The sequence below is a fragment of the Lontra canadensis genome, unplaced genomic scaffold, assembly GCF_010015895.1.
Source record: "Lontra canadensis isolate GAN:19392208 unplaced genomic scaffold, GSC_riverotter_1.0 scaffold7, whole genome shotgun sequence".
Classification (NCBI taxonomy): Eukaryota; Metazoa; Chordata; class Mammalia; order Carnivora; family Mustelidae; genus Lontra; species Lontra canadensis.
Genome location: NW_022631001.1, coordinates 36,838,155 through 36,865,842, shown reverse-complemented (window position 1 = coordinate 36,865,842; position 27,688 = coordinate 36,838,155). Strand labels below are relative to the sequence as shown.

General features: G+C 43.1%; 1 protein-coding gene across 1 annotated transcript in view; it reads right to left on the bottom strand.

The window, feature by feature from the left end:
* The window catches only part of SPON1 (spondin 1), a 253,873-nt gene that overhangs the window by 96,547 nt on the left and 129,638 nt on the right, over positions 1-27,688 (bottom strand). Inside the window, exon 6 of the mRNA XM_032853529.1 lies at positions 11,835-11,983. Within this exon, the coding sequence (XP_032709420.1) occupies positions 11,835-11,983 (149 nt within the window). The remainder of the gene's footprint in view (positions 1-11,834; positions 11,984-27,688) is intronic.

Here is a 27,688-nt window from a genome sequence, read left to right as displayed (position 1 = left end):
CCATCTAATTGCCATGTGTTTTGAGATTTTTTTTCTATTGCTTTATTGATCTTTCAGAAAGCAACCCTTAAGAACAATTTATGTATTAAAGAAATTAGTCCTCTGTTTATTGTATGGGCTACAAAAATTTCCCCCACTTTGTCCTTTAAGATTTTCAAGTATTTTCTGTAATTAAAAAGTTGCTTTTAGCTTACTTAATCAGTCTTTTTTTTTTTTTTTTTTTCAATGACCTCTGTGTTTTGTGATATGCTTAGAAAGGACTTTCTGGATTCTAACAGTGATTCTCTCATGTTTTCTTCTTGTGTTTTTATATCTTCATTTTTTATTTTTATGTTACTTGGTTATTTATTTATGTTTAAAGACTTTATTTTTTAAAAAGATTTTTTTATTTATTCATCTGAGAGAGAGAGTGTATGAGTGGGGGGAGGGGCAGAGGAAGAGGGAGACGCAGACTCCTCACTGAGCAGGGAACCCAATGCAGGGCTCCATCCCAGGACCCCGGGATCATGGCCTGAGCCTAAGGCAGACGCTTAACAACTGAGCCACCCAGGTACCCCTTAAAGATTTAAGCAATCTCTGCACCAGTGTGGGGCTCAAACTCAACCTCGAGATCAAGAGTCACATGCTCTTCTGACTGAAGCCAGTCAGGTGCCCCATGTCTTCATTTGTTAATACTTACATCTTTGATGTATCTGGAGTTTATTCTGTTTTGAGGACTGAATTATGGAGCCAATTACTTTTTCCCCATGGCATCCAGTTGTGCCATTACCATTTGTTAAATAATCCATCTTTCCTCAGCTGATAGAAACTATACTTTTTTTCATATGCTTACTTTCAAATGAATTTCGTTTTATTTCTGCACTTCCTGTCAAATTCTATCGATCTGTTCATTCATGCTCTAGTTTCACACAGTTTTATTTAGTGTGGTTTGATAATGTAGTTTCATTTTTAACTATGTATTTTTATTTGAGTATAGTGGTACACAATGTGGCATTACGTTCAGGTGTAAACCACAGTGATTCAACGAGTCTATACACTACGCTATGCTCAGCGCAAATGTAGCCACCATCTGTCACCAGACAATGTTATTACAGTATCACTGACTATAGTCCTTATGCCCTTTTATTTCTGTGGCTTATTCATTCCATAACTGGAAGCCTGTACCTCCCACCCCCCTTCACCCATTTTGTCTGTTCTTCCTACTCCCTGCCCTCTGAAAACCATCCGTTTGTTTTCTGAATTTATAGGTCTGAGTTTGCTTTTTGTTTGTTTATTCATTTGTTTTTTTAGGGTCCACATGTAAGTGAAATCGTATGGTTATTGTCTTTCTCTGTCTGACTTATTTCACTTAGCATAGTATCTTCTAGTTCTATCCATGTTGTCAGGAATGTTATAATCTCATCCTTTTTTATGGCTGAGTAATATACCATTGTGTGTTTGTGTGTGTACGTGTGTGTGTGTGTGTGTGTATCTCTGCATATATGTATATATATGTATATATAGAGAAGGAGAGAGAGATATATATTGTATCTTCTTTATCCATTCATCTATCAATGGACACTTGGGTTGCTTCCATATCTTGACTATTGCAAATAATGTTGCCAATAATGTTCCAATAAACCTAGAGCTGCTTACATCTTTTTGAATTAGTATTTTGTTTTCTTTAGGTAAATACCCGGTAGTGAAACTACTGGATCATATGGTATTTCTATTTTTGATTTTTTGAGGAACTTCCATATTGTTTTCCACGGTGACTGTATCCATTTACATTTCCACCAATATTGTACGAGGGTTGTTTTTTTCCCACACCCTCACCAACATTTGTTATTTCTTATACTTTTGATTCCAGCCACTCTGACTGATGGTTGTATCTCATTGTGGTTTTGATTTCCATTTCCCTGATGATGAGTGATGTTGAACATCTTTTCATGTGTCTGCAGCCCTCTGTATGTCTTCTCTGGAAAAAATGTTTATTCAGGTCCTCTGCCCATTTTTAAAGCCAGATTTTTTTTTTTGGGTGCTGAGTCTTATAAGTTCTTTGCATATTTTGGATATTGGATAATAACCCTTTACTGGATATATCATTTGCAAATATTTAATTTGGCTAGTCTTCTCTCTCCACTCCCCTCTAATTATTATTATCTTTCCAACATTTTCTGGCTATTCTTGACTAATTAGTTTTCATTTCCATAGAATCAGCCTGTATAAGTTAAAAAGTTATTTGATTTTTGGGGGGAGGATATTAAATTTATGGGTTAATTTGGACAATTGGTCTTTTTTACAATATTCAGTTTCCTATCAAAGTATTCTTTATTTATTTAAATAACATTCATTTAAAAAGGTAACATGTTTATGTTTAAATAGTACAAAGAAGCATATGATAAAATGTAAACAACCTTTCAGCTCTGGCCCATATAATCTCTGTTTGCTTTAGAGACAATGAGTTTCTGGTATATGTTCATAGAGATATTCTATGCACATAAAATGCTATATGTGTGTATAATCATTTGACTCTGACCCAGCTGCCTTTTTTCCCAAATGGCAACAAGTCAGAGACACTGTCCTGCTTTTCCTTACCCAACAATACATACCAGGGAACATTTTATATCAGTACATATACACCTGCCTTATTCTTTTTAATAGCTGCATGGTATTGAACTATTACAAAGCAGCCTGAATTTTTAGTATGTTCCCTATTGATAAAAGATTGCTTCTTTCGCTTATTTTTATAAGCAATGTTGTGATGAATGTCCTTCCTCATATACCTTTGTGTGAGAATATTGTTTAAAGACTAACCCCTAGATACAGATATCCTACATTGAGTTATAAAGAAAATATACACCCAGCAATGTGAATATAGTCAACACACCGAATGGAACACTTAAAAATTGTTAGGGTGATAAATAGTATATTATGTGTTTTTTGCCACAGGAAGAAAAAAGAAAATGTCCAATTTTGACAGATATTGCCAAACTGCCCTTTAAATATTAAGGCAACTTACTAATTACAGCCCATTTAGATTTACCTTCTGTTTGCCATGTTTTGGGTCAGTTCTAAAAATAGATTTTTTTTTTTTTAGCAAGTTAAATAATCTATATGTTTTGAGTTAAATTGTTCCCCCATTTCTCTCACAGAGAGATTTTTCTGGAAAAACTCCAGGGATCAGTGATGCTCTAGGGAAAACTGCAGAGGTTGGGAATTGCTGCTAATAGGCAGGCTCTGCTTCCTTCCAGCAAAGGCAGCCCGCGCCAGTTTTATTAAAGAACAGGCATTGTTCAGTCACTCCGGCTGCCTGTCCTACTGTGATCTGGATTTGTCTGAAGACTCAACTGAAAGCAAACAAGAGGCTTCATATGACTGAAACCACACCTTTCAAAGGATGTTCTGATTTCCATATAAAGTGTCTGTGACTGAAAATCTTTATTTAACTTCGTTCTGGGTCCCCACCCTTACAATCACCTTAGTCCTCTCCACCGACCGCATGCCCACTTGGGCACAATCCATGGAGTTAAGCCTTGAATGAGATGGGAAGGACAAAGAGTTATGGGTAGTGATATCAATGTGAACCAAATAAAACTGGGGCCCTGCTGGGGGCCTTGGGCAGATGGGTGATGTACCTCAAAGGATCTATCCAACCTGACTCTACGAAGCTTGAAACGCACCACAGATCTTTACTGAATGTTACTTGAGGGGGCAGCAGAGGGTAAATGACCTCACACAATGTTTTGCAAAGTGGACCACTAAATATTACCTTCTGATGGCTCTTCCTAGAAATTCAATTAACAAAAAGTCTTCTTTGGGCCTTTCCTTCTCTCCCCAACTTCCACTCCAAATGGCAGCTGCTCAAATATGTCTCTGCACATTCTGTAAAATTCTAATATTGTCTCAGCTTCCCAGCCTTCCTTCTTCCCTCACTCACTTCTCTTTCCTGGTCTTCACTCTCTGGAAGCTTCTGTGGAGCACATTGTACCTCTTCCAGTTGCATTTCCTCCTTCAAAGCATCTTAGAAGGTGGGAGGAAAAGAGGATGATAAATCCTTCAAATTTAATTTTTTGTCCCAACAATAAGAGTAAAAATGGGCTTACACGTTGACAGTCACTATATGTATATGGTTCCACATATTAATTCATAACCAACATATGCAGATTGTATGCTCATTATCGCCATTTTGCAAATGAAGATCCTAAGGCTCAGTGAAGGTTAGGTAACTTATTCAAGATCAAAGACTTAGGAAGCCATGTTAAAGTGTAAGGTAGCAGGTGGCAAGGGCAACGTGTGGTCCCAATGGTGCTCTCTATGCCCATATCCTTTCTCTCTCCTCTCTTTTTCCAAATCCTCATGCTTGGGTCTACTGATGTTCCCCTTGTCCCATTTCAATGGATGAACCAATCTAGACTTAGCATTTTCTTGTCTAATTGGCTTAGCTCTGCATCCTGGGGTTCTGTGGAGAAAGGGGGAAGAGATTCACATAGGAGAACATAGAAAAGACTATGTGACTCTGGGGGGTGGTGGGGTTAGGAGAGGGGAAAGAGTGATAATTTGTCTCAGCCTGATGCCTTCCAGTTACAGCTCTCATGAGGCTTTTTGCACTCAGTATTAACTTGTGTTCTCTTAAATTCTATTTCGTCCCTACAATAAAGTCTCCTTTGTTCTTGAGTTAGTTTGAGTAGGTTCCTGTTACTCATCATCAAGAAGCTTTATTAGACCCTCTCCTTCCTTAGGTTGAGAGCCTTGTCTGCATTTCTAGCCACTGGCTGTGTCCCATTGCATATGGGAAGATCTCCTGGTTTTAGCTGCTGCTAGACCTTGCCCTGGAGGTGGCATTGAACTAGATCCTGCGGACATACAGATAATGCTGTTCCAAGGAAGGGGAAGAGTCTGATGACAAGAATAGCATTGGGATGCGCATGGAGTTTTGTTGTGGCTCCTTTTTGATATGAGGGTGTAGTTAGTCACTGTCCTCAAATTGTTTAAGGTCAACTTTGGGACAGAGGGTTAGGGCATATGGGGAGACGGCATTGTTCAGCAGGGAAAGGAGGGGCAGGCAGGGGCAGAGCCTGGGGGATGCACTCTGTGGGTGTTCTAGGCTGAGGAATGACATGATGAACTTGAACAATTAGAGTCACTAGCTTTCCTAGCGCCTGCAGGGACTCTTTCATCCGAGGACAACCCCTGATTTTACTGATGAGGAAATGAAGACCCAAGAATGAAACCATGGCAATGATAAGTAGCATTCAGTGAGCGCTTTCTACAGGGAAGGCTCTGCTCCAAGCACTTTACACATATCAGTACACTTAGTCCCCATGGTAACCTTCTGGAGTGGGCACTATTGCCGCCCTCATCTCATAGAAGAGGAAACTGAGGCACAGAGGGGTTAAGTGACTTGCCAAAGTCACACGGTAAGTGATGGAGCCAGGATTGAAAACAGGAAATATTAATTCAGAGCCAATGCTTTTAGGTATATATAGTCCTCCCTCTCACAAGTACTGAAGATTATGGGAGCCTTATTGTTCTAAACAAAAGCTGGTCATGAGCGAGTGGGTGGCTTTCTCACACAAATGAAGCAGCATGTCACAATCCATGGAAAACATGAGAAAAAAGGTGAGGGTTTTAATTAGAGGAAAGCAATCAAATTTTAGAAACTCAAAAATCAGGAGAAACAAATGTTCGGCAGCCATAGTGCTTTGTTTTAAAGGAGATGAGAAAAGAAAATTCTCAAACCCTTCCTGTGAGTTCCCGGAGCCCTATACACTATTTTAACTTTAAAGAAAAAGAACACCTGCTTGTTCATTGATTCTTATGCCACAGGTGGTGTGACAGTCCTCCCAGCTAGCTTAAGTAATCTGCCAAAGTGAGGCCTCCCGAAATGAAATGATCAATGCCTATTTTAGGGCCCACCATTATCTGACCTCTAATGGTTGGGGAAGTCTCGAATCTTGACTTATATGTTACATAAGTTAAATATAACTTACACGTTCAGACTGATATGTTACATAAAAGCCAGAGTGTTTTTTCTCTCGGGCATTTTCCATGAGCAAGTGGCCATTCAACCCTCATGGTTTTATGCAAAAAACATTCATGGCTCGCTTGTTAATGAATCAGTCCAGATATGTGTTGAGCACCTAGTATGCGAGAGATGCCGTGTTAGGTGCTGGAGATATTAGGTGGACATCCAGAAACATGAGACACTGAGCTGATGCAAAAGCCTAGCTTTCTCCCTCCTGCTTCAGACACAAACACGTTAGACAAAACGTAATGGGCAAATTTTTAAAAATACATAACTGAAAACTTAGACACATTTAGAAAAATCTCCTGGATGCCAGCACTGGGGGAAAAAGTCTAACCCAGAGCAGCAAGCAGGCTGGCACCCAGTGGCCTGTGGGGGCCGCGGACTAGGATGTGGGCCCCAGGGGCAGGGGTGGAGGTTTCACACCCACATGAAGGGAGAAGGGGAAGACTTGAGCTGGCGTGAGAGGAGATGTGGGAAGACGCCGGTGGCATCGAGCTAGACATTTTGAAGGGCTGTCCTATTTGCAAACTGGGGATAGGGCAACATTTACCAGTCACCTTTAGGAAGACCACCCGGAAGCTTGTGCTCTGTCTAGGCCCCTGAGTAAAAATTCTCCTTCAGGGATCGGAAGCCTCGGGCTTTCTGGTGTGTAAGAGCAGAGTCCGTATTAACAATGGGGGTTCAGGGGGGATCTCCAAGTTGAGAAAGGACATCAAAATGGGAGTTGACAAGATGAAAATATGCTGTCCCCCCAACCAAGCAAACATCACAATTTGAGCACATAGGATGCCCACTGGAAAAAAAGAAAGGCATCTGCTGGACGTGAGCAAACAACCCAAAAGCAAAGGAGGAAACTAGTGATGGGGAGAGACATCAGGTTCAATTCAAAGGAAGACTGGTCCCTAAGACCCCGCGATAACGAGTAATCTGAATGAGACAATTAGACATGTTTAAGATTGAAGAGATAAAAGAAACCATAACAAAGCGACAGAGCGGGCATGAACAGAAGCAGAGGTGGGTTTGAAAAGGAGACTCTGGCAGTGAGGAAAACCAACAAACTCTTGCCTTCAAGGGACACACTTTCTACCTGGGAGATAGAGAAGGAAAGAGTGGGGACATTCCAGTCTAGGAGAGGGTCTGCACAGGGAGCTAAGGATGCCCAGGGAAGGGGCTCCAGACCCAGCTTCTCCATGTGATATGGAAACTAACATGTGTCTCTCTGGCCATGAGGGACAGGGGCCATGAAAGCCCGGGGTGGTTCAGAAAATGGCACATCAAGGACTGCCACAGTCCAATGCCTGCACTCCCCCAGCTGACGCAGAGATTCCCCTGAAGTCCGAGCACCTTATATGGGAATAGGTGTTCATGGACCTGCCTCCTTCCCCCACATCTGCGAATTTCTCCAGCGTGGAGATAAAAGGCCCTCCATTCAACTCGTCTCATGCTGGGCCACACTTGCTCTCCCTTCCCTCTCCTGTCACATCAGTCTTTTCTGGGTTCTTACAGCACACCACAGTTTTCCACCCTGGGGCCTTTGCACATGTCAGCACCATTCAGAATGACCTTTTCCTTATGTTTTCATCTTTGGGGCCTCAGCATGATGATCACTTCTCAGGGAGATATTCCCTGGGCACCCTAATTCCAAGGTCTCTCCCTAACACTGCTTTCTGTGTCCCCTCTTGTTGGTTTTTTCTTATTTACTCTAATTTTTAATTATTTAACTAATTTCATTCTTGTCTCCCTGCTAGAATGCAGACTCCATGCAGGCAGGGATTCATCTGCTCACTGCTGTATCTGTAATGCCTGCCATTTAGTTGGTGTTCAATAAAGTTGAGTGGATAAATGAATACAGTCAAGAAACACTCATGAAGCAGCTAGCACTGCCCAGCTCAAAGGAGAGGACAATGGAAACACAGATTGGAGCTTTGCAGTTTAGTGAAGGAGACATATCTGACAAGGACTTAGAGTAAATGCAATGGTGGTGATGAAGGGGTGGTCCTGGGTGCTGTGTGAGCTCCCGGCAAGAGCACCCGTTGTGTACAGAATCAGAGAAGGCTTCCAGGAAGAAACAACATTTAAGCTGAGCCTGGAAGGATACTTAGGATTCACCAGGGGAAGAGGAGCTGGAAGATGTTCCAGGCTGGGGGAAGACCCAGATGCAAGAGTGGCATGGCTCTTTGGGGGAGACTGAACATGGTTCTGGATGGGCAAAGCTTAGAGCTGCAGCAAGAAATAAGATGGGAGAGGCAAGACAAGCCTGGATCATGCTGGGGTTTCTAGCTATGCTGAGTTTGAACTTGGTCCTAGGGTCCGTGAGGACATCTTAGTCAGAGGGAATGGCCTAATCTGATTTATGTTTTATTGAAATGGCCCTGGAGCAGTGTGGATAAGAGGAAGAGGACTGGAGGCAGGGAGATCAGGAAACTAGTACAGGAGATGAGGATGGCTTAGATGGGGCAGTGGGGATGGGGAAGTGAACTGGATGAATTTAGGACAGAAGGCGAGAGTTGGGGCTGGGGACAGAATCCAGGATGATGTGTACGTTTCCAGCATGACTAATGTGGTGAACAGGGTGCCATCTTGGGGCCACATCTGGCAGAGAACCAGACACCTAGTACACACGCCAGAAGTGTGTGCTTGATAACATGCAATGGACTCAATACAACATCTTCATAACAGTGAGTACACACCTGCTCACTGTTAGTGCCTGGGGCTACCTACACATTATGACCTGCCATTCCCTACTGCCTCACCTGCCTTGGGTTGCCAATTTGTGACTCATCAGTCTACTCTAAGCTCAGTAGTTCTAATCCACACTCCCTGCTCCCCACCAGGACACCATCTCTCTGCTAAGATATGGGCCTTGCGTCCTTCCCCCACCCTCTCTGACCACCAGTGTTTTGGCAATAACGTTACTGTGATTTTTTAATTAATTTTCTTGGTTGTTTTGTAGTTATAGTAACAGTAAAATTTATACTCAATAATATTATTACAATTTTCCCCTACTAATGGGATTGTTATTTTTGTTCATTTGTGTTTGAAAGCCATTAGCACAGGATTTACCTCCAACAATATCTACTGTGATTTTTAATGCCCTTGAAACTTGCCAGTGAGCGATAGGTCTATAATAAGAGAACGCAAGTAAGCATATAAATGTCTTTCTTGGGAAAAGAGGGTGGATTTTTTTTTTTCCATCCTGTTGGACTCAGGTTCTTTGATAGAGAGATTGGTAGGATATAAGGCATTAAAGGCTGAGAACACTGTGTTAGTTTGTAGATGTGTTCAAACAAGTTCCCCGTTATTCAGAGGACACTTTTATATTCTAGGAGGATTCATATTCTTGCTGCTTTTTATGTTGTTCCTTACCTGACTTACAGAAAAATATAATAAATTCTGTGTTTGCAGGAAACAATATTGAGGACTCTGAAATGTCTGGAAGTGAAGGGATCTGGAAATCACTCTATCTAGCTGACTTTCCAAGGGGCTGGGGGGCTGGATGCACTGCTGGTGGAGCTCTGGAAATAGGGATTATCTCAGAAGCTGCTGAGAGGAGTTTCTGTGGGGCAGCTGTGGGGGCCAGGGAAGTGGATGGGCAGGGCTGACTTCAAGGGCTGTGCCCAGCAGCCTCCCAGGGTCCCATGCTGTGAAATTCACAGTATCACCACCTTAGAATTCTTAAATCTTGAACAAGTGACCCCACTTTGCATGAAGCCCTGCAATTTATGTAGGTGGGACCGTGTACAGGAGCGAGGCAGATTTGGGTTCAAGTTCTAGTATTCTCTAGCTATTGACTGTGCCTCATTTTCCTTATCTGTAAAATGGGGATAATACTATTGTCTTCTCAGACCAGACGTGAGAGCTAAAAGTAGATATCCAGCACCAGGAGACCTGAAAGGCAGCGACACACCCTAAGATATGCTCCGTGGAATTTTAAATCCCTTGTGCAGTCCTCATCATTAGGTTTATAATTATGATTTAATATCAGGAATACTAGTCAGCTGGGAGAGGCAGACTGTGTGGCACAGAAGCTAATTCCATGGTTAGGAACATGCCAAGTAAAGAATATTTCCCAAAGGGGGACAATCTAAGGCTGGGGGTCCTATCCATCAGCTTCCAACCTTTGTGCTGCTATGACACATGATAAATAGTGTTTTTTGGCACGACTGGTCCCAGCTTCTCATGACTCATGATTCTCTTTTTCCCAGAAATCTCTCAAGAAAGACAACGAAGGAGACTTGGCATTATGAAGGTGTCCTTGACCTTAACCTAATTTATTTGCAAACTTTAGTATTTCAACTATTATTTGTAACAATTTATTTTTCTTTACCATACCACACAATGGGACTCGATAAGCCAGTATACCACCATCCTATGCTCGAGGCCCAGGAACATGGACCCTCATGGTCCCCAACAAAGGACCATCTCCCATGACAGGCTGGACAGACCAGCACCAAGCTCGAGCCCTCCATGGCTTCACAGATGTCTGTTCTGTGCTGTCGCCTGAATGAGCGATGCCAGTCACAAGTCACTCTCAGCTGGAGTCAGAGAAACACTAACTAGTTGGTTGGATGCCCTTGTGATGAATAGCGTGCAATCTTAAAACATCTGGTTAAACATTTTTTCCCCAAGAATGTGGAAAAGGTTTTAAATCATATTAAGAAGAAACATAAGCTAATTCTGGGGCATTTCTGGACTCGGGTCCAAAAGGATTCCTCAGGGGATTATAGAAGGAGTCAGGGTGACCTCTGTTGCCTTCAGTTTAAGGCTTGTGGGCAGCCTGGAGTCCCCATGGGCGACTTCAAAGGGAAGCACTGGGGGCCTCAGCTGCGCTTGCCCTCCTGTGCTGCTTGGGCCTGTGGGCACGTACACTTTGTTGACACCTGGGCCCGTGTCTCCAGGGCCTCCTGCAGTCTCGGATGTGGGACAGCCTGGCAGTGACCTGTGCTGTGAAATGACCACAGCCCAAGCGTGGTTTGCGCCTTGCTAATTCCCTCCTGAGCAAGCTTGCAGGCAGTGTGCCCTGGCTGCCCACAGAGCTCTCTCAGGCATGAAGGATTTCCGTGGGCGGCCACGGCTGAAGCTGGCCCATCACCTCTCCACAGTACGGCCGTGAATGGCCACAGAAAAACTGCAGCTCTTCTTTCTAGATCCCTCCTCCGCCTCTTTCTAGTGCTTTCCATGGGGGACAAAATAGCACTGTCAGTCACACAAATCAGAATGAACGATGGGTGATTCCTCCCTCATCTCTCCACTGGGATGCGTGGGGACCTAGATGATGGCACACTTCCTGGGCCCATGTAAGGTGGTATACGGACGATGCTCCTGTGCCGTCTGTAACTATTGTGACTAAGGACCGACGAATTTGTCAAACACCTCAAGGCACGGTTACAAAACGCATGTGCTGATAAACAGTTTGTTTTCATGGTGATTTTGAATGGTGATTTTGGTTTAGACAACTTCAGTGTCACTCCCCTGACCCTGGCAAGGATCATAGCAAGAAAACTGAAAGCCAGCCACTCGACTCTCAGGAGATCAGAGATGTTGCATGCCACCGACGCGGCCCCAGCAGCGGCTGTTAGCACAAATTGGGGAAAACACAAATCCGGTCACGGAAAATCTGAGACAAAAAGAGGGGACTGTGTGTCTCCGTCCTTAACTCGACTTAATTCCCATCCCCCTCTGCCCCAAACTCAGCAAACAGATTTTGCTTCCTAGGGCGCCGATCTCCCCGCACACCGTACTATAAACTTCTAGCCCCCAGAAATCTAAAGGATGCTTTGACTCCCTGCCTGGTTTTTGGTCATTCTGTGATTGCTTTTCTTACCTGTTGCCGAATTTCTTCTTCCATTTTCACGGGTGAGCCCAATTCTGCAACCTGTTTGACACCTTCGCTGGCGTAGCCTCCGTACTCCCACAGCACGTAGTTCTTGGAGTGGGATCCACCAATGATTGCAGACCAGTGATTGGCCCGACCTGGGAAAGCCAATCAGGGGGCAGGGATCAGTGTGGCTGTGGCGAAAACACGAGCCCCTTAAATGCTGGGAAGAAAGTACAATTCAACCATCATTCCAACCGCGCTGGCTAAGCACCCACTTTTGCTAGGTCCTCTGCTCCTCGGGGAGGAGTAAGACCATCTGTGGAAGCAAGAAGGTATTGGGAGTCTGCAGACAGGACAGCAGATGCCTGAGCGAGACACGGAGGCGGCCCAGAACGATGACTTCTGTCTGGGAGGGCTTCAGAGAAGGCCTTTGAAAGGCTGATCAGATTTGTAAGACAGGATGGAGAGGAGAGGCTATTTCTGGCAGACTCAGAAGCATTAAATGACACTGTGTGTTTGGGGAGCTATAAGCAATTTAGCATTGCTGTGTCACCCACTGTCAGGGGAGAGGTAGGAAGCCATGCCAGGGAGGTAGGAAGGAGCCTGCCCACGGACGGCACTGCTCTAAATGCTTCAGGAGTTCGGATGTCACTTGAAAGGGTCTGAAACCACTGAAGGATCCAAGCAGGAGAATGGCATGATCGTATTTGAATTTTAGATAAGCCATCCAGGCAGCAGTGTGAAGAATGCATTATAGGGAGCAAAATGGGCGTGTAGGGCTGTGGCGGGAGAGCATGGAGCCAAGGGTAGAGGGAGTGGGTGGTGAGTAGGCCTGGGCCATTCTCGGAAATGAGCACGGTTGACTTCCATCTGGCTTTTTTGTGGCTTCCGGGATGAGGGGCAGGTGAGCTGGCCGTGTGAGAGGACGGCGGCAGGCAGTCTGGATATGTGGAAGGGACTGGTCCATGGTGGTCTGCTAAGGATCACCGGGGAGGAGGCCCGTCGGGGGTGTAGGAGGGAACCAGAGGGTGCCGCAGGGGAGGACAGAACAAGATCTGGACAGGACCAAGACAAAACTAATGGAGGGGTTTTCGAAGTACCAGGGGGAGGAAGGAGGGGACTGGAAAGTCAGCATCAGCACTGCGCTGAGTTTGTTTCTGCATGTGATGAGTGTTGATACACGCACACACACGTGCGCATACACACGCACATATACACATACATATAATACGTATTCACACATATAATATATACATATGATATACATACATAGCACGTATATATACACACACATATATATGTATTAATTACTGGCTAAGTAACATACAATTCATCATAAGACCAGTTCAGCTCTCAGCCATTCTTGGTTGGCTGGCTAATAAAGGTGTGAGTTAAAGAATGTTTTCAGGCATAGTAAAGAGGAAAACTGGAACTGGGTGGACACAAGGGACACATAAGCTTACCACCCAGTGGCCCACAGTGACAGAACTCTCTGCTCCACCCATCACAGAAGAAGGCCATTCTGAATGGGACCTGATCCCCATTTACATCGGCTCCCTGCTACCCGAGAGCCCTCTGCTGCAGGGGCACATCGAGAACTTGGGCACCAAGCCCTGCTCCCAGCCTGCTGAGGGCAGCCATGCCCTTCCCCACCCCCCACTGGCAGGCAGATGACATCACTAGGTCAGCCGGCCCAATCACTTGCTCATTATTTCCCACACATCAGGGAAATGCAAACACTGGGTTCATCCATCAGTTCTCTAGAGAAGACAGATGGATGTGCGGCCAGCTCTTCCCGCAGCTCACTCCTGAGTGAGTAGGCTGTCCTAGCTGTTGTCTAACCCAGGAGCACTGCTGGTGTAGGGGCAAGGGCTGGGAGCCACTCATGACTTTTGGTTCATGCTGTGAACACAGGGAGACCAGGTTCAGCATCTCTTGCTCCCTCTGCCTTGTTCCGCCGAAATGCCCCCTTTTCCCAGACCCATCCTACCTGCCATTCTGTACCTCCCGGGCTTAGCACATGCTGTTCCCTGTGGCTCTCTTCCTGCTTGGCTTGGCCAACTCTCATCCCTCCTTCATGATCTACTCAGAGGTCTCCATGGTCCCCCCCCAGACTGACTTGAGTCTTGTCTCTTGTCTCCCCACAGCACAGATAACGTGTATGGTCCCTGCTGCAGGTCTGTCTCCCCACCAGACTGTCCCTGAGGACGCCTGTGTCCAGCGCCGTGTTCCCAGCACCCAGCACTGTGTCTGATGCACTGGGAGTGCTCAGTGCATGTTTTCAAAAAATTTTCATCCAAACAATCAAAGGAAAAGGTAGGCAGTATATGTGCTCGAAACATTTGGGAGCAGGCTTGCACAGATGTGATTCAATGTGATTAAATTCAAGTCTCAGCTCAGCAGAGTTCCTGACACCTACTGGGCTAACACACTCTGCTCACCTGCATGCTGTTAAAAACAAACACTACCAACCAACAAAGAACCGCATTGGCCTTACAGCCAGCAGACAGGGATTCACACGCCAGAGCTGTCACTTTCTAGCTAGGTCAACTTGGTCAAATTCCAATTATTTTGCTCCCCTGAGTCTCAGCTCCCTCCTCTGTAATTCAAGGCTGATGATGCCTATCTTACCGACCTATTATAAGAATTAAATTCAATTTCTAAAAGCTGAGATAATATATGTGAAATCACTACTGGCACATAATAGACACTCAGTAATTACAGTTTCCTCCTTTCCTCGTTGTTAGGGAGGCTACAAAAACAAGTAAAACATGAAACCTGCCTTTTACTCAGTACAGAAGACAAGAAATTTACATACTGTAGGATAAGACAAGGGACTAGGAACGAGCACAATCCTAGGAAGATGAGGGGATGGACCCAGCTGGGTCTTTCTGATTTATTCCCTCAGCTTCCATTTACTGTGTGCCAAGCACAGTGGCAGGTCCCGGACACTGAGAGGAATTGGACAGGGGCTTATCCCCACAGTCTGGGGGTGGGGAAACAGATGGTTCAGCGGATTACTTACAATCCAGCACGGGCAGGGATATTATAGAAACAAGAACACAGAGCAGCGGGGATGGGACAGCTCACTCCAAAATCCCCGAATCCAAAAAGTCCAAGTCCAAAGGCATGAATACAGAGAAGCAAGTGCCTCAAGAGTAGGTTCCGTCTTTGTGGTTTCTTATACTTAAATAATATGTCATTGTACCAGCCCACTTTTCTGATCAATTTAGTTGTTGATTTCCTACACCGGTCTTGCAAATTGCCCACATTAATTCAAATTTCAACCCACTGAATGACATCAACCATATAATAGATATCTGACCGGCACTAGGCTAGGGGGAGGGACCAGACTCTATCCTGCCTTGGGGGACAAGGCAGGAACCCATGAAAAACAATCTGCAACATTAGGAAGGGCGATGACTTCAGGTGTGTGGCTATGAAAACTTTAAAGAAATGTACAATGCAAAGTTCTCCATATTATTATGGATGAAAAGCATAATGGGAAGCCACAAGAGGAATCTAAGTATGATGGAGGAGCAAGGAAACTTTCCCAGTGGAAGGAGACTCCCATGGGAAGCCTGGCAGGACAGGAGAAGCAGGAATTCCAGTGATAACATAGATAAGAGGATTAAACACCAATTAGGTGTCAGGTGTAATGCTTTCCTGGGGTAACCCTCACTACACCCTCATTTCATTTTTTAGCTAAGAAAACTGAGACCCAGCCATGTTGACAAAGCTGCCATAGCTCACAGAGCTAGCGAGGGTCAAACTAGGGATCAAACCCAGTCTGCCCGACCCTAGAGCACATGCTCTTGTCCCTATATCGCACTGAGAGGTCAAGAAGGAAAGGACACTGCTTGGGGAACTGGAGGGATTGAAGGCAAAAAGAGAAGATAAAAAAGGAAGTCAGGACTAGGTTGAGGAGAGCGCTGAGTGCCCAGGGTGAGAGGGGAAGACATGATGGAAGTTTCCTTCAGGGAAGAATCATACGATAATAGTTCACATGCGCTGAGCCCTTAGTAAGTGCCAGGCACTGTGCCAAGGACTGACCTACATTATTTCCTTAAACACTCAGAAAAAGAGCTTCCTCTGACACAGAGGCTATCAGGCTACCCTTTTTTAACATGAGGAAACCCAGACTCAGAGAGGTTAAGTGAGTTAACTCAAGATCACAGAGTCAATGAGTGAGGACACTGGGATTCAAGGTCAAATCTGCCTGGGGCCAGAGCTATGCTCTCCATCACACCATATCCAGGCCACGCCCAGTGGTGGGAAGGGAGAGGCCCAGGGTGAGGAGACCCATCAACACTCCCTGCGTGAGTGGTTCAGGGTTGGACTTAGGGCAGTGGGGAGGGAATGCAGACATGAGATCAGAGGTGTGAGCCAGTAAGATGGAAGCTTGGACAGACTGTGGGAGACAGTTTGGGGAAGCAGTTAGAGCTCTGGTGTTTGAATCAGACCATTTTATATTCTAGGCTCAGTTCTGAAGCTCAATTCCAGATTGGACAAGTCAGTAATCACTCTCAAACTCAGTTTCTTCACCTGGATATTGAAATGAGGGTGTAGTGAGGGTTACCCCAGGAAAGCATTACACCTGACACCTAATGTGTTATCCTGATGCTATAGTCCATGAAGTCATGAGTAGTGGCTGGAACACAAGGTAGGCTTCATAAATCTCAGCCAGTTAAATTAAATATGAAGAGGATGGACAGGGCAAATCCAGACAAGTTTCCAGAAGACAAGGGAAGCAAAAAAGATCTGAGCAGGTGATTGGAGGGCAGTTTGGCTTGGAATGAGTGGGTAGAGATGACAGAATGTCAGATGCAAGGACCTGAAGCTGAAAGAAAAACCAGGAGGGAATCCTCTGACTGGGACTCAGCGGCCTGGGGCCTGAGAATGAGGTGGCTCATCAGACCCAGTTAGCTGGGACACCGAGAAGTGCAACACTGGGCCCCAGCATCCTCCAGGAAGTAAGGCAGGAAGGAGAGGGAGAAACCACAGGTACTGGGAGGTCTGGAGAGAAAGAAACAACGTACATGCCTTGGTTTTCTTATATGGATGCTCAGGGGGGCTACAGCTGAGGTCCTTGGTGAAACACTAGGGCTTCAGCCTGGGGGGCAGGGGCAGAGAAACAAGACTACTCCCAACCTCTTCGGCTCTCCGGTGGGGCCAAAGCTCTTTGGCTTAGCATGCCTCTCTCTGGTTCCAGCAGTGTTCTAGTGGCCTACACATACCTGCGCCTAGATGTTTTTTCCCAATAGTTTAGATGAAGCAAAAATGCGACAGAGGCGGCTGGGAAGCTGGGAGGAAGAAATGATTAGACGTATAAGTTTGAGATACTGATGGGCAACCAGGTCTGAAAAGCCCTCCCAGGGAGATGTCCTGAATGTGTGTGTTGTAATCTCACTTCTGACACCTTTTCTGCTGTCATTGCTGGTGTTACGTTACCAGTGATGACTAAATTTACAAGGATGCCCAAAAGGCCAATGCCGATGAAGGAGGCATGTGGCACGTCGACAGATTCTCTGAAGTTTTCTACCTATGGCAGGCATTTGGTGATAGCCCAGTTTTGCTGGCCTGCTTTGCCAGTGGCTGCCTTCCCCTGCCAACCTCAGTCCTGCAGAAAGTCACCCACGCATTTCCTTGACATAACATTCATGGCATTTCCCTGGAGAACGTCCTACAGCCTTGGTGTCTAGACTGCGACAACCTGCCATTATCCAACCTCAGCCTCACCCACTGTATCTCAGCAAATCTTGGTTTTTGCCTCTGGTTGGGTCTTTATGGACCTGCTATAGTTGCTGCACGGAAGCTTCTCCAGTCCCTAAGCCCTGCTGGCTGTCCTCCTTTTATGTCTAAGTGGATAACCTTGTCACTTAACTCTTCCAAGAAGACACAGGTCAACCTATCCAGACTTATCCAGGCACCATGTGGCTGGTGACCTGCAACAAAATGCCGTGGGCCTGCCAGCTCTATTCATAAAAGTTGTCTTGGATCTCACTTCGCTCTTGCCCTTGCTGTTCTCACCCTAGGCTCACTTCCAGGATCTGCCTGGGTTTTGATGCTTTGGATTTGGCTGCAGGACTTGGCTCTTCTGGTTTGCCCCTGGGTGCTACCCAGGACACAGCTTGTACTTGCCCTCCGGCTCTTCCTGCCCTTGGCTGCTTTGGGAGCTCACTCCCATCAAGCTATTCAGGTTTTCAAGATCCTGTCCCAGGATGGCCTCCTGGAAAAACCCCTCCATGGGGAGATCTGTCAGGTTGGCCAGAAATTCTTCTACTTTCTCTCTTTCTACCTTCTTTACTCAGCTAGCCTTTCTTCTTTCCTTTAGGTCTTAAGAAAAGTGCCACTTTTCCATTTCAGGGAAAACCCTTGCACTTCAAGAATTGATTGTATGCTTCTGCATTTCCTCTGAGGCTTCTAATAATAACATGCTATTCTTTTAATTCATTCACTAAATAAATGTTTACTAGGCATACTATATGCTAGGTTAGAAATCAACAAGCCATAGCTCACTTTTTTCCCCCCCAATAAAGTTGTATATTTCACATGTTCTTTTGAGTTGAGTAGTTATAAGAGAGACTGCCTGGACTGAAAACCCTAAAATATTTACTTTCTGGTCCTTTTAGAGAAATTTTGATAAAATCTGTGCTAGTTCATGGAGATTCTGAGCTAAATTAGACTTGGTCCTGGTCCTTGAGATGTTCAGTCCAGAAGGTGGGGTGAAGCGTATGGAGGAAAGGTCATAACAGGTAATTACAATGGAGTGTACATGATACAGCTTTACTAAAGGCAACACAGAGTGACATAAAAATACAAATGGGGGATATTCAACCCAGACTATACCAGAGAGAGCATCCTAGAGGAGATGACAGCTGACCTACCTTCTGAAGGCTAAGTAGGAGATAACAAGTCAATTAGGGGGAAGGAGGAAGGTATTTGTTGTAGTAGGACCAGGATATGCAAAAGCAGAGAATAAGAGAAAACCAGAGGTACATGGAAAACTATAAGGCAGGTCAAGGAAGAAAGAAAGAGAGAGTATTTGTAAAGAATGAATGATCAATGATGAAGCCAGTCAGCCAGGCAGATCAGAAAGGATATGAATTTCTTAACAGAAAGTTCTTATTTTACCTAGGAAAATATGATTGTTTTATCTACAGCTTCCAAATTTATATATGCTCACACAACTTCTGCTTCTCACACTGATGGACTACATGGTACTGGACTAGCCCTCTCAACATAAGGGATGGTAAAATTGGGTAAAATGTACGAAGCACCAATTTTCAGAAATTAGAAAATAGATAGCAAAACACTGTTACCCTGTTCTATTACCCTGAAAGAAGGGTAACAGAAGAGGTGAGCACCATGTTTGTCCCGGACATTTTCTGGTGTATGGTATAGGAAGGTGGAACACAACAGAGCATGACAATCTGGCCGAGCTGAGGAGGTAAAGACAGGACTTTAAGGGTGCTGAGGTAGACAAGATTTCCTGGTAAGAATGTGAGAGAGGGAGATGGTGCACAGAGAAGGAACTTCAGAAGCATGCATAGGAGTCCCTCTTAGTCTTTGACCAAACACCAAGGTGCACATGGGTAGGACAAAACTCCACAGTCTTGGGAAATACAGCTACTGGGGAGCTATGAGCTGAATGGAGATTGTCTAAGTCACACAATGCTGAAGATGTTGGGGTTCCAACCACCCATATTCGGGAGACCTTGCTGCCCATTCTGAGCATTCAACTGAGACCCTGGAAAAGGCACAATTTAGGAGAAAAATACTTTCGCATTAGAGTAAGGGCTAGTCTTGACTTAGCCTGACAAAGCTTTGGAAACAAGCCTTGAAAGGAAAACAAGCAGATATACCAGTAAATTAATCATCTGCCAGATGAAAACCCCAAACTCTGTAAAAAAAGATAATTAATTCAGTTACTCATCAATGTCCATCATAGAATCAAAAATTATTAACAAATGCAGAAGCAGGAAAATATGATCTATAACCATGAGAAAAAAAAGTCAAAAGAGAGAGTTCCTGAAATGATGGGTAGGTTGGTTATTACCATATAAGGACCTTAAAACACTACTATCAAGTTCAAGGACTTAAAGGAAGAGATGGACATAATGGGTGAACAGAAGAAGACTCTCATGAGAGAAAAAAAAATGTTTTTTTTGAGAGTGAGAGAGAGAGAGAGAGAGAGAGAAAACGTGGGTTGGTGGGGGAGGGGAAGAGGGAGAGGGAGAATCTTAAGCAGGTCCACACCCAGTGTGGAGCCTGATGTGTTTTTAAAAACCCAATGAAAAATCTAGAACTCAAAAATATGATATCTGTAATAGGATATGGCAAAGAAAATGGTCTATAAACTGAAAGACAGAGTAATAGAAATCTAAAATGAAGCACAGAGAAAAAAGATTAAAAAAATGAACAGGATTCTCGTGAACTTTGGAACAACAGTAAGTTGTTTAATGTAAAATTTATGGAATCCTGGAAGGAGAGGATCAAGAGATTGAGTTATAAAAATATTTAAAGAAATAACACATGAAATTGCCCAAAACTTGATGAAAAATATTAACCTAAGGATCTATGAAGCCCAATAAACTGCAGACAGGATAAAACCAAAGAAAATTATACCTATGCACATCAAAAGCAATTAATGATGACTAGAGAAAAAGAAAATGTCTTAGAAGCAGCCAGAGCCCAAAAGACACAAGACAATCAGAAAAACAAAAATAAGAATGACTGCTGACTTCAAAACCAAGACAAACCAGAAGACAGGGAAGGGACACTCCTGAAGTTCTAAAAGAGATAAAAAACTGTCAACCTTGAATTCTATATCCTGCAAAAATTTCCTTCAAAAAATGAGGGTGAACTAAAACAGTTTTTTGATAAAGGCAAGCTGAGTGACTTTATTACCAGCATACCTGCTGTATATGAAATATTAAAGGACTTCTGGCTGAAGGGAAATGAAAACAGACATAAACTAAGATCTCCATAAAGGAAAAAAGAGTGCTAGAGATGGTAAATACATGCATACGCTCCGCCTTTCATCTCTTTTTCACTAAGGAGCTTCTGCCTTGCAGTAAAGAGGTTCAAATTTCCTCATGGTGAATGAAAAAATTTTCCTGTCAATGCTCTCTTCCCACAAAGACTGTTTTTTGTCTTTCCTACACTTCTAGGCTTTTTGGGGAGGTTAAGCTCACTGTTTCCACTTCCTCTCCTCAAATCCTTTTCTTAGATCCTTGCAACCTGATTCTGAGCTCCCACCTAAACTTATTTATGCCACCCAGTCTTTGAAACTAACTTTTGCTCCCCTCTATTCACACATTTGGACAACTGTGGGGGTCAATCAAGAGAACATTACTCTCTGCTTTATTTCCCTTTTAAAAATAAAAGCATATTTTAAATTCAATAAACGTCATCCTTTCAGATGTATCTTTCAGTGAGTTTTGACAAATGCCTGCAATCATGTCACAATCAAGATATAAAACAGTTTTACTACCTAAAAAAAATTGCTTTGTGCCTCTCTGTAGTCAACCCCATTCCTCAATCCCCAGCCCTTGACAGTCTCTGGTCTGTTTTTGGTCCCTATAGTTTTGGCTTTTCAAGAATATAGTATCAATAACTTATACAGTAGGTAGCCCTTTGAGTCTGGCTTCTTTAACTTATATAATACATTTGACATTCATCCATGCTGTTATATTTATTGGTTTATCCTTGCCTCAAATGTCTCAAAAGAAAAAGGAGATCTTCTACTGGTTTAAGGTCCTTCTTACATTCCTGTTTCCACCATTTACTAAGCTGTGTGACCTTGAATAAGCAACCTAAGTTTTTTAAGACTCAGTTTTCTCTTCTGTGAAACAGTAACGACAACGGTACCTACCTTCTAGGGTTATAATGGGTGTCACAGAAGGACATCCATATAAAAATAGTACAGTTCCTGATACATAATAAACATTCAATAAATGTTTACTTTTAATATTGATATTCCATTTTCTCCAGGGAAGGTAGAGATTGGGAGCAAACTGGAGCATGCTCAGAGTCTATCCATTAGGGTAAGGCAAGGTCTTAGAGAATAGTTGGATTTTCTAAGTAGTCTGGTTAGCTGCAGTGGTCCCACAGCCAGTCAGCATTGGGAGGGGGCGGGTGTAGAAGCCCACTGGGTGAGTGGAACAAGTGGTGGGAGAAGAGCAGCAGAATGAGTCAGGTGAACAGACAGAAGTTTCCAAAAGCAAGCAGCAGAGCCTCTGACACAAGCTTATAGTCAGTGTTCAGGTTCTATTTTCTGGAGTCAGGTCTGTTTTCTGGAGGCTAACAAGGAAGCAGTGGCAGGTGTGAGAACACAATTCCTACTGTCAGTGAGTGTCCACCTCAAGTGTACTGTGCTTCTTTCCATTTATGGCCTCAAGGCCTTCTCTGAAGCTTTGAAAGCCCACTTGGCCAGAAAGCAAGCACCTGGAGTATAGGGAAGTAAGTGTTCCTGGAAACAATCTTAGCCTATGGAGGGATGGGTGCTAGTGGACAATTCTGGAAGACATTCTGTACACTTCTCAGAGATATACTGATGCCAATGACCTCAAAATACACTCAAGTTCCTTCTTCCTTTTTCCTTGTCATTCTGCCCCAGTCCCTTCACTCCTGTTTCCTGGACCACCTTCTACATAAACCACCTGTGCCAAAGTCCTTTCCTGAGGCTCTGCTTTTGGGGAAATTCAACATGGCTCATTCAACCAAGATCATGCATATGGGCCCAGAAATCCATAAAATCATAGTCTGGAGATTAAGCAAGAGCCAGCTGGGGCTACTCTTCCTGTTTCTGGAAGCAGAATAATCTCACAGAATACAAATGATCCTTCAGCACCCCTCCACCCAAAGCTGTGGGTGTTGATTCTGTTGTTATTGTCATCATAATTGTTGCCATTGTTATCACTACAGATATAATCATTACTACAATCATTACCATTTATTGAGCACATACTCTGCAACAGGTACTTCATAGGCATTAGGTAACACCCTTCCATTCTCACAATGGTCCTGCTAGGTGGGTCAGTTACCATCCCCATGTTACAGAGGATGTAACTGAGCTGCAAGTAAGTGGCAGAGCTGAAATTCTCATCAGGTCTGTCAAACTTAAGGCCATGTCCCTTCTACTCCAATGGAGTAGAAAGCCTAAGTCAAGTCCAGATTTAGGTAGGAGGTCATTCTGATGTCACCAGAATATCATGGCTATGACCAGAATCAGCTCTTGGGGTGGGGATGCCAGGGGATAAGTAGGGTGGTCCCTGTCCAATGTTCCAGACAACAAAGAAAGTAGTGGCTCTTGATGTTTATGAATTTCTGCCTTTTTTGAACTCAGTCTTCCCAGCCCAGTTTTTCTGAACTTCTGACTCCTGGTTTATTTGGCTATCTCTAAAATCCAGCCAGTTACCTGATTCTCACCTCAGAGGCAAAAAACATTATATGAGAGCACCTCCAAACTCCCATCCCTGTTGCTACTCTAGAGGCTGGTTATAGGTTTATTGTGTACTGACAAATAGCATCACAGTTATATTTTTAGAAAGAGGAACTTTATTTAAAAGTATCCTTCCAAGCTGACTTTTCTACATAAATACTGTTCTATATGGGAGAGAGGCCATATTTCTGGACAACTTCCAAATGTTTAATACACCGTTAATACCCAAGTTTGAAGCCTTAGGGAAGGAACCATAGTACTTTGGATGATAAATTCCAGCCATGTTTATCTAATTTAAAAAAATCTAGGAGCTTGTATTTAAAAACTTAGCATGAACAGTAAATAACGGCTTTGTGTTTTAGCGTTCAACAAAAAGAATGGACTTCTCTCCTCCCCATTAGCTCATTTGCAGGTTTGAATCTTAACTGTTAGCTAAACTCCATAAATAAGTCAGCCAATGCTGTTATGTATTTTGAAAGTTTTTATGCAGTAGATAAAAGAGGTAGTGAGAAATAGGAACTCCTGAGTATGCACTGGTACCAGGTGCTTTTGTATGTTATTATCCAATCTACTTTTCAATCCCATTTCATTGATGAGGAAACAGGTTCCAAGAAGATCTGTAACTTGTCAGTGAACACATTGTCAGTGAATGGTTGAACCAGCATTTGGCTCGTGATTGCTTTGTCTCTGGGGAGGTTTTTTTGCTCTGCCAGTGAGAGAGAAGATAGAGGACGTAGGGGAAAGTTTGTTAAGCTAATAATAGAAGCGAAGCCTATTAAAACACATCTATATATAGGATAAAAAGGGAGTCAGGCTGGGGTAAAAAATTCTACCTCAGAATCGAAGGGGAAGTGAAGACAGAAACCCAGTATCTTTTGTGACCATAGATATAGAAATCTCAAACAAAATATTAACAAACCCTCTATCCGGTTAAGCCATATCACAACCATGCAGAGTTTATTCCAAGAATACAAGGGTGGTTTAAAAATCAAAATTCAATCAATATGATTCATCACATTAACAGAAAAAAAGAAAAATTATATGTATATCTTCATAGATACAGAATAAGTATTTGATTGTATTCAATACCCATTCATGATTAAAAAAAAAAACTTAGCAAACTAAGAATACAATGGAACTTTCCTTACATGATAAAAAATATCTATAAAAAACCATAGAAAAATCATACTTAAAATGAGATATTAAAAGCTTTCCCCACAAGATTGGGAAGAAGGCAAGAATGCCCACTATTACTAGCTTTTAGCCAGTGAAACAAGGCAATAAAGAGAAATAGAAGGCATAAGGATTGGAAGGGTATTGTTGGCAGAAAATATAATGATGTATGTAAAAATTCCAAAATACTTTATATATAGGGGCACTCGGGTGGCTCAGTCAGTTAAGTATCTGCCTTCTGCTCGGGTCATGATCCTGTAGTCCCAGGATCAAGCTCCACATCAGGCTCCCTGCTTAGTGGGGAGCCTCCTTATCCCTCTGCCCTTCATCCTGCTTGTGCTTCCTCTCTCTTGCCCTTTCTCTCTCAAAGAAATAAATTAAATCTTTAAAAACAAAAACCAAAATAATTTATAAATAAACTAATTAATTAAGAATTAATAAGTCCATTTAACAAGGTCTCTGAATACTAAGTCAATATGCAAGAATCAATATCATTTCTACATACCAGTGACAAAAAATGAAATTTTAAAAAGCTATTACTTGCTAAGTATGAAATATATAGTACCTAAAGAATAAATCCAGTGAAAAATGAGTAAGACTTCTTCTCCACAGAAATCCATAAAACATTATTGAGTGAAGTGAGAGCAAACCTAAATAAATGGAGTGATAGAACATACTTGTTGATTAGAAGAGTCAATAAGGTAAAGTTGTCAAATCTCCCCCACTTTGTTCGTAAGTTTAACATAATCTCAGTAAAAATACTAGTGGGTTTTTTAAAAAATGAAAATTGAGATCATGATATTAAAATTTATGCAGAAATGTAAAGGACTAAGAAGGGTCAAAATAATCTTGAAGAAGAATAGAGAACTAATGTTCCCAGATTTGAAGAACAGACAAATAGACTAATGAAACAGATGACAGAATACGGAGTCCAGAAATAGACCCACAGACATATAGTCACTTAATACACAACAAAGGCAACACTAATGTAGAAGGGAAAGGATAGGAATCCCAATAAATGATTCTAGCAAACAAAAACAAAAACAAAATTATCTTGACCCCTATCTCACACCATACACGATTTCAATTATAGATCAAGTCAGCACCTAGATATGGAGGGTAGAAGCAATAAAACTTTTAAAAGCGAATATAGAACAATGTCTTTATAACTGTGGGGGAAGCACGGATTTTTAAAAGAGATACAAAAAGTGCTAGCCATGAAGAAAAAAGATCATTTGGATTATGTTCAAATTAAAACCTTCTCTTCCTCAGAAGAGTGATAGGGCAAACCACAGAACAGGAGAAGATATTTGGAATACATGTAGTTGACTAAAGACTCATATTTAGAATATAAAAAGAACTGCTACAAGGAAAAGGTGGACAACTCCATAGAAACAATGGTCAAAGGACTGATAGGCACTTTAGATTTATCCAAATGACCAATTACAACATGGTAGTCAAAACCAAAGAAATTCAAATTACAATCACTATGTGATATGACAGCACACATACCAGGTAGCTAAAATGAAAAGACCAACAATGTCAAGTGTTGGCAAGATGTAGATGACCAGATTTCTCTGTGGAAAACTGTTTAACAATCTCTGCTACAGCTGGGCTACGTATCTTATGACCCAGCAAATCCGTTCCTAGTAGATGAAGAACAGAAACATGTACATATATTTAATAGAATGCATGCACATGAATGGACAGCACTATTCAAAATAACTTCATGTTGGAAACAACCCAAATGTTCATCCATTATAGGATGGAAGAAATAAACGTGGTATATTCATGCAGTGAAATATTATACAGTTATGAGAAAGAACAAGCCAAAATTATGCATTGTTACATGGATGAATTTCACAAACCATAAAGCTGAATAGAAGAAGCCAAACACAAAAGAGTGCATGCTATGAAACTCCAGTTATAAAAAGTTTTAAAAACAGGCAAACTGGACCTATGATAGAAGTCAAGATGATGGCTGCCCTTTGTGGGGGAGCACTCACTGGAAGGGACAAAAGGAGGCTTCTGGAGTTGCTAACATGCATGTGTTCAAATGAATGGGGAACTGTGGGCTGTACGCTTAGGATGTACCCACTTTTCTGTATGTATGTATGTATGTATGTATGTACGTATGTATGTATGCTTCTATTGAAAGTTCACTTTTAAAAAGGAGAATGTGAAGGTAGAAGCAGTGTTAGCTTTCTTTCCTGGTCTCTCAAGGCTCGCTCTGGTCTACCCTAGGCTTGAGCTGCATTGTATTGGAATGAAAAATTTAATCTCATGTAATGGGAGTGGTGATAGGGAAATGAAAGGGACGAGCTGTGAGCTTGTAAGAGGTAGAGTTGGGAACTCAAAGCTTACCTCAGAACATTTTAAGAATCAGAGGTCAGGTGTTCTGGGCAGGAGCTCAGCCTGCATGGAGCCATTAGCCAAGAATTGCAAAGCTGGTATCTTTATTTTGGGATTTGACCTGTCAGGGAGGCAGCTTGGTAGAAAGGGAGCTTTTTTCCTCTTAATTCAATAAATACTCACTGGTCATGTGTTATGCTCTGAATCCTGGGTCCTGGGGATTGTGAGCCAAATCAGACTAGAGCCCTGCCCTGTCTTAGGATATTAGGGGGATCAAACACGTGAACAGGCAATTGCAATGCAGCACGGAAGGTGACACGATAGGATAACCACGAGGCGAGCAGGAAAGGGGCGGCTGCTAATCCAGACTGGGGAATTGGAAAAGTCTATCCAAGCAGTGGGGTTTAAGCTGAGAGCAAAAGAAGAAGGGAGGGGCTGGATGAAATGTTGCAAACACATAAAATGGCCAGTGCAAAGGCCCAGAGGTCACAGTAAGCAGTGTGCAGTTTGAGAAGATAAGATGGGTGTGGAGCCAAAAAAAAACCAGTTACAGAGGAGCAAGAGATTAGGCTGGTTAAATCTCAGTAAATTTAACGCTGCTGAAGAATTAGTCTTTTTTTAAAAAAATACTTTATTTATTTATTTGACAGAAAGAGACAAAGTGGGAGAGGGAACACAAGCAGGGGGAATGGGAGAGGGAGAAGCAGGTTTCCTGCTAAACAGGGAACCCGATGTGGTGCTTGATCCCAGGACCCTGGGATCATCACCTAAGCTGAAGGCAGACACTTAATCACTGAGCCACCCAGGCACCCCAAAGAATTAGCCTTTTAACCCAGGTTCATGTAATGAAATCCTGGATCACCCTCTCCCGGGACATGTGACCTTGGTC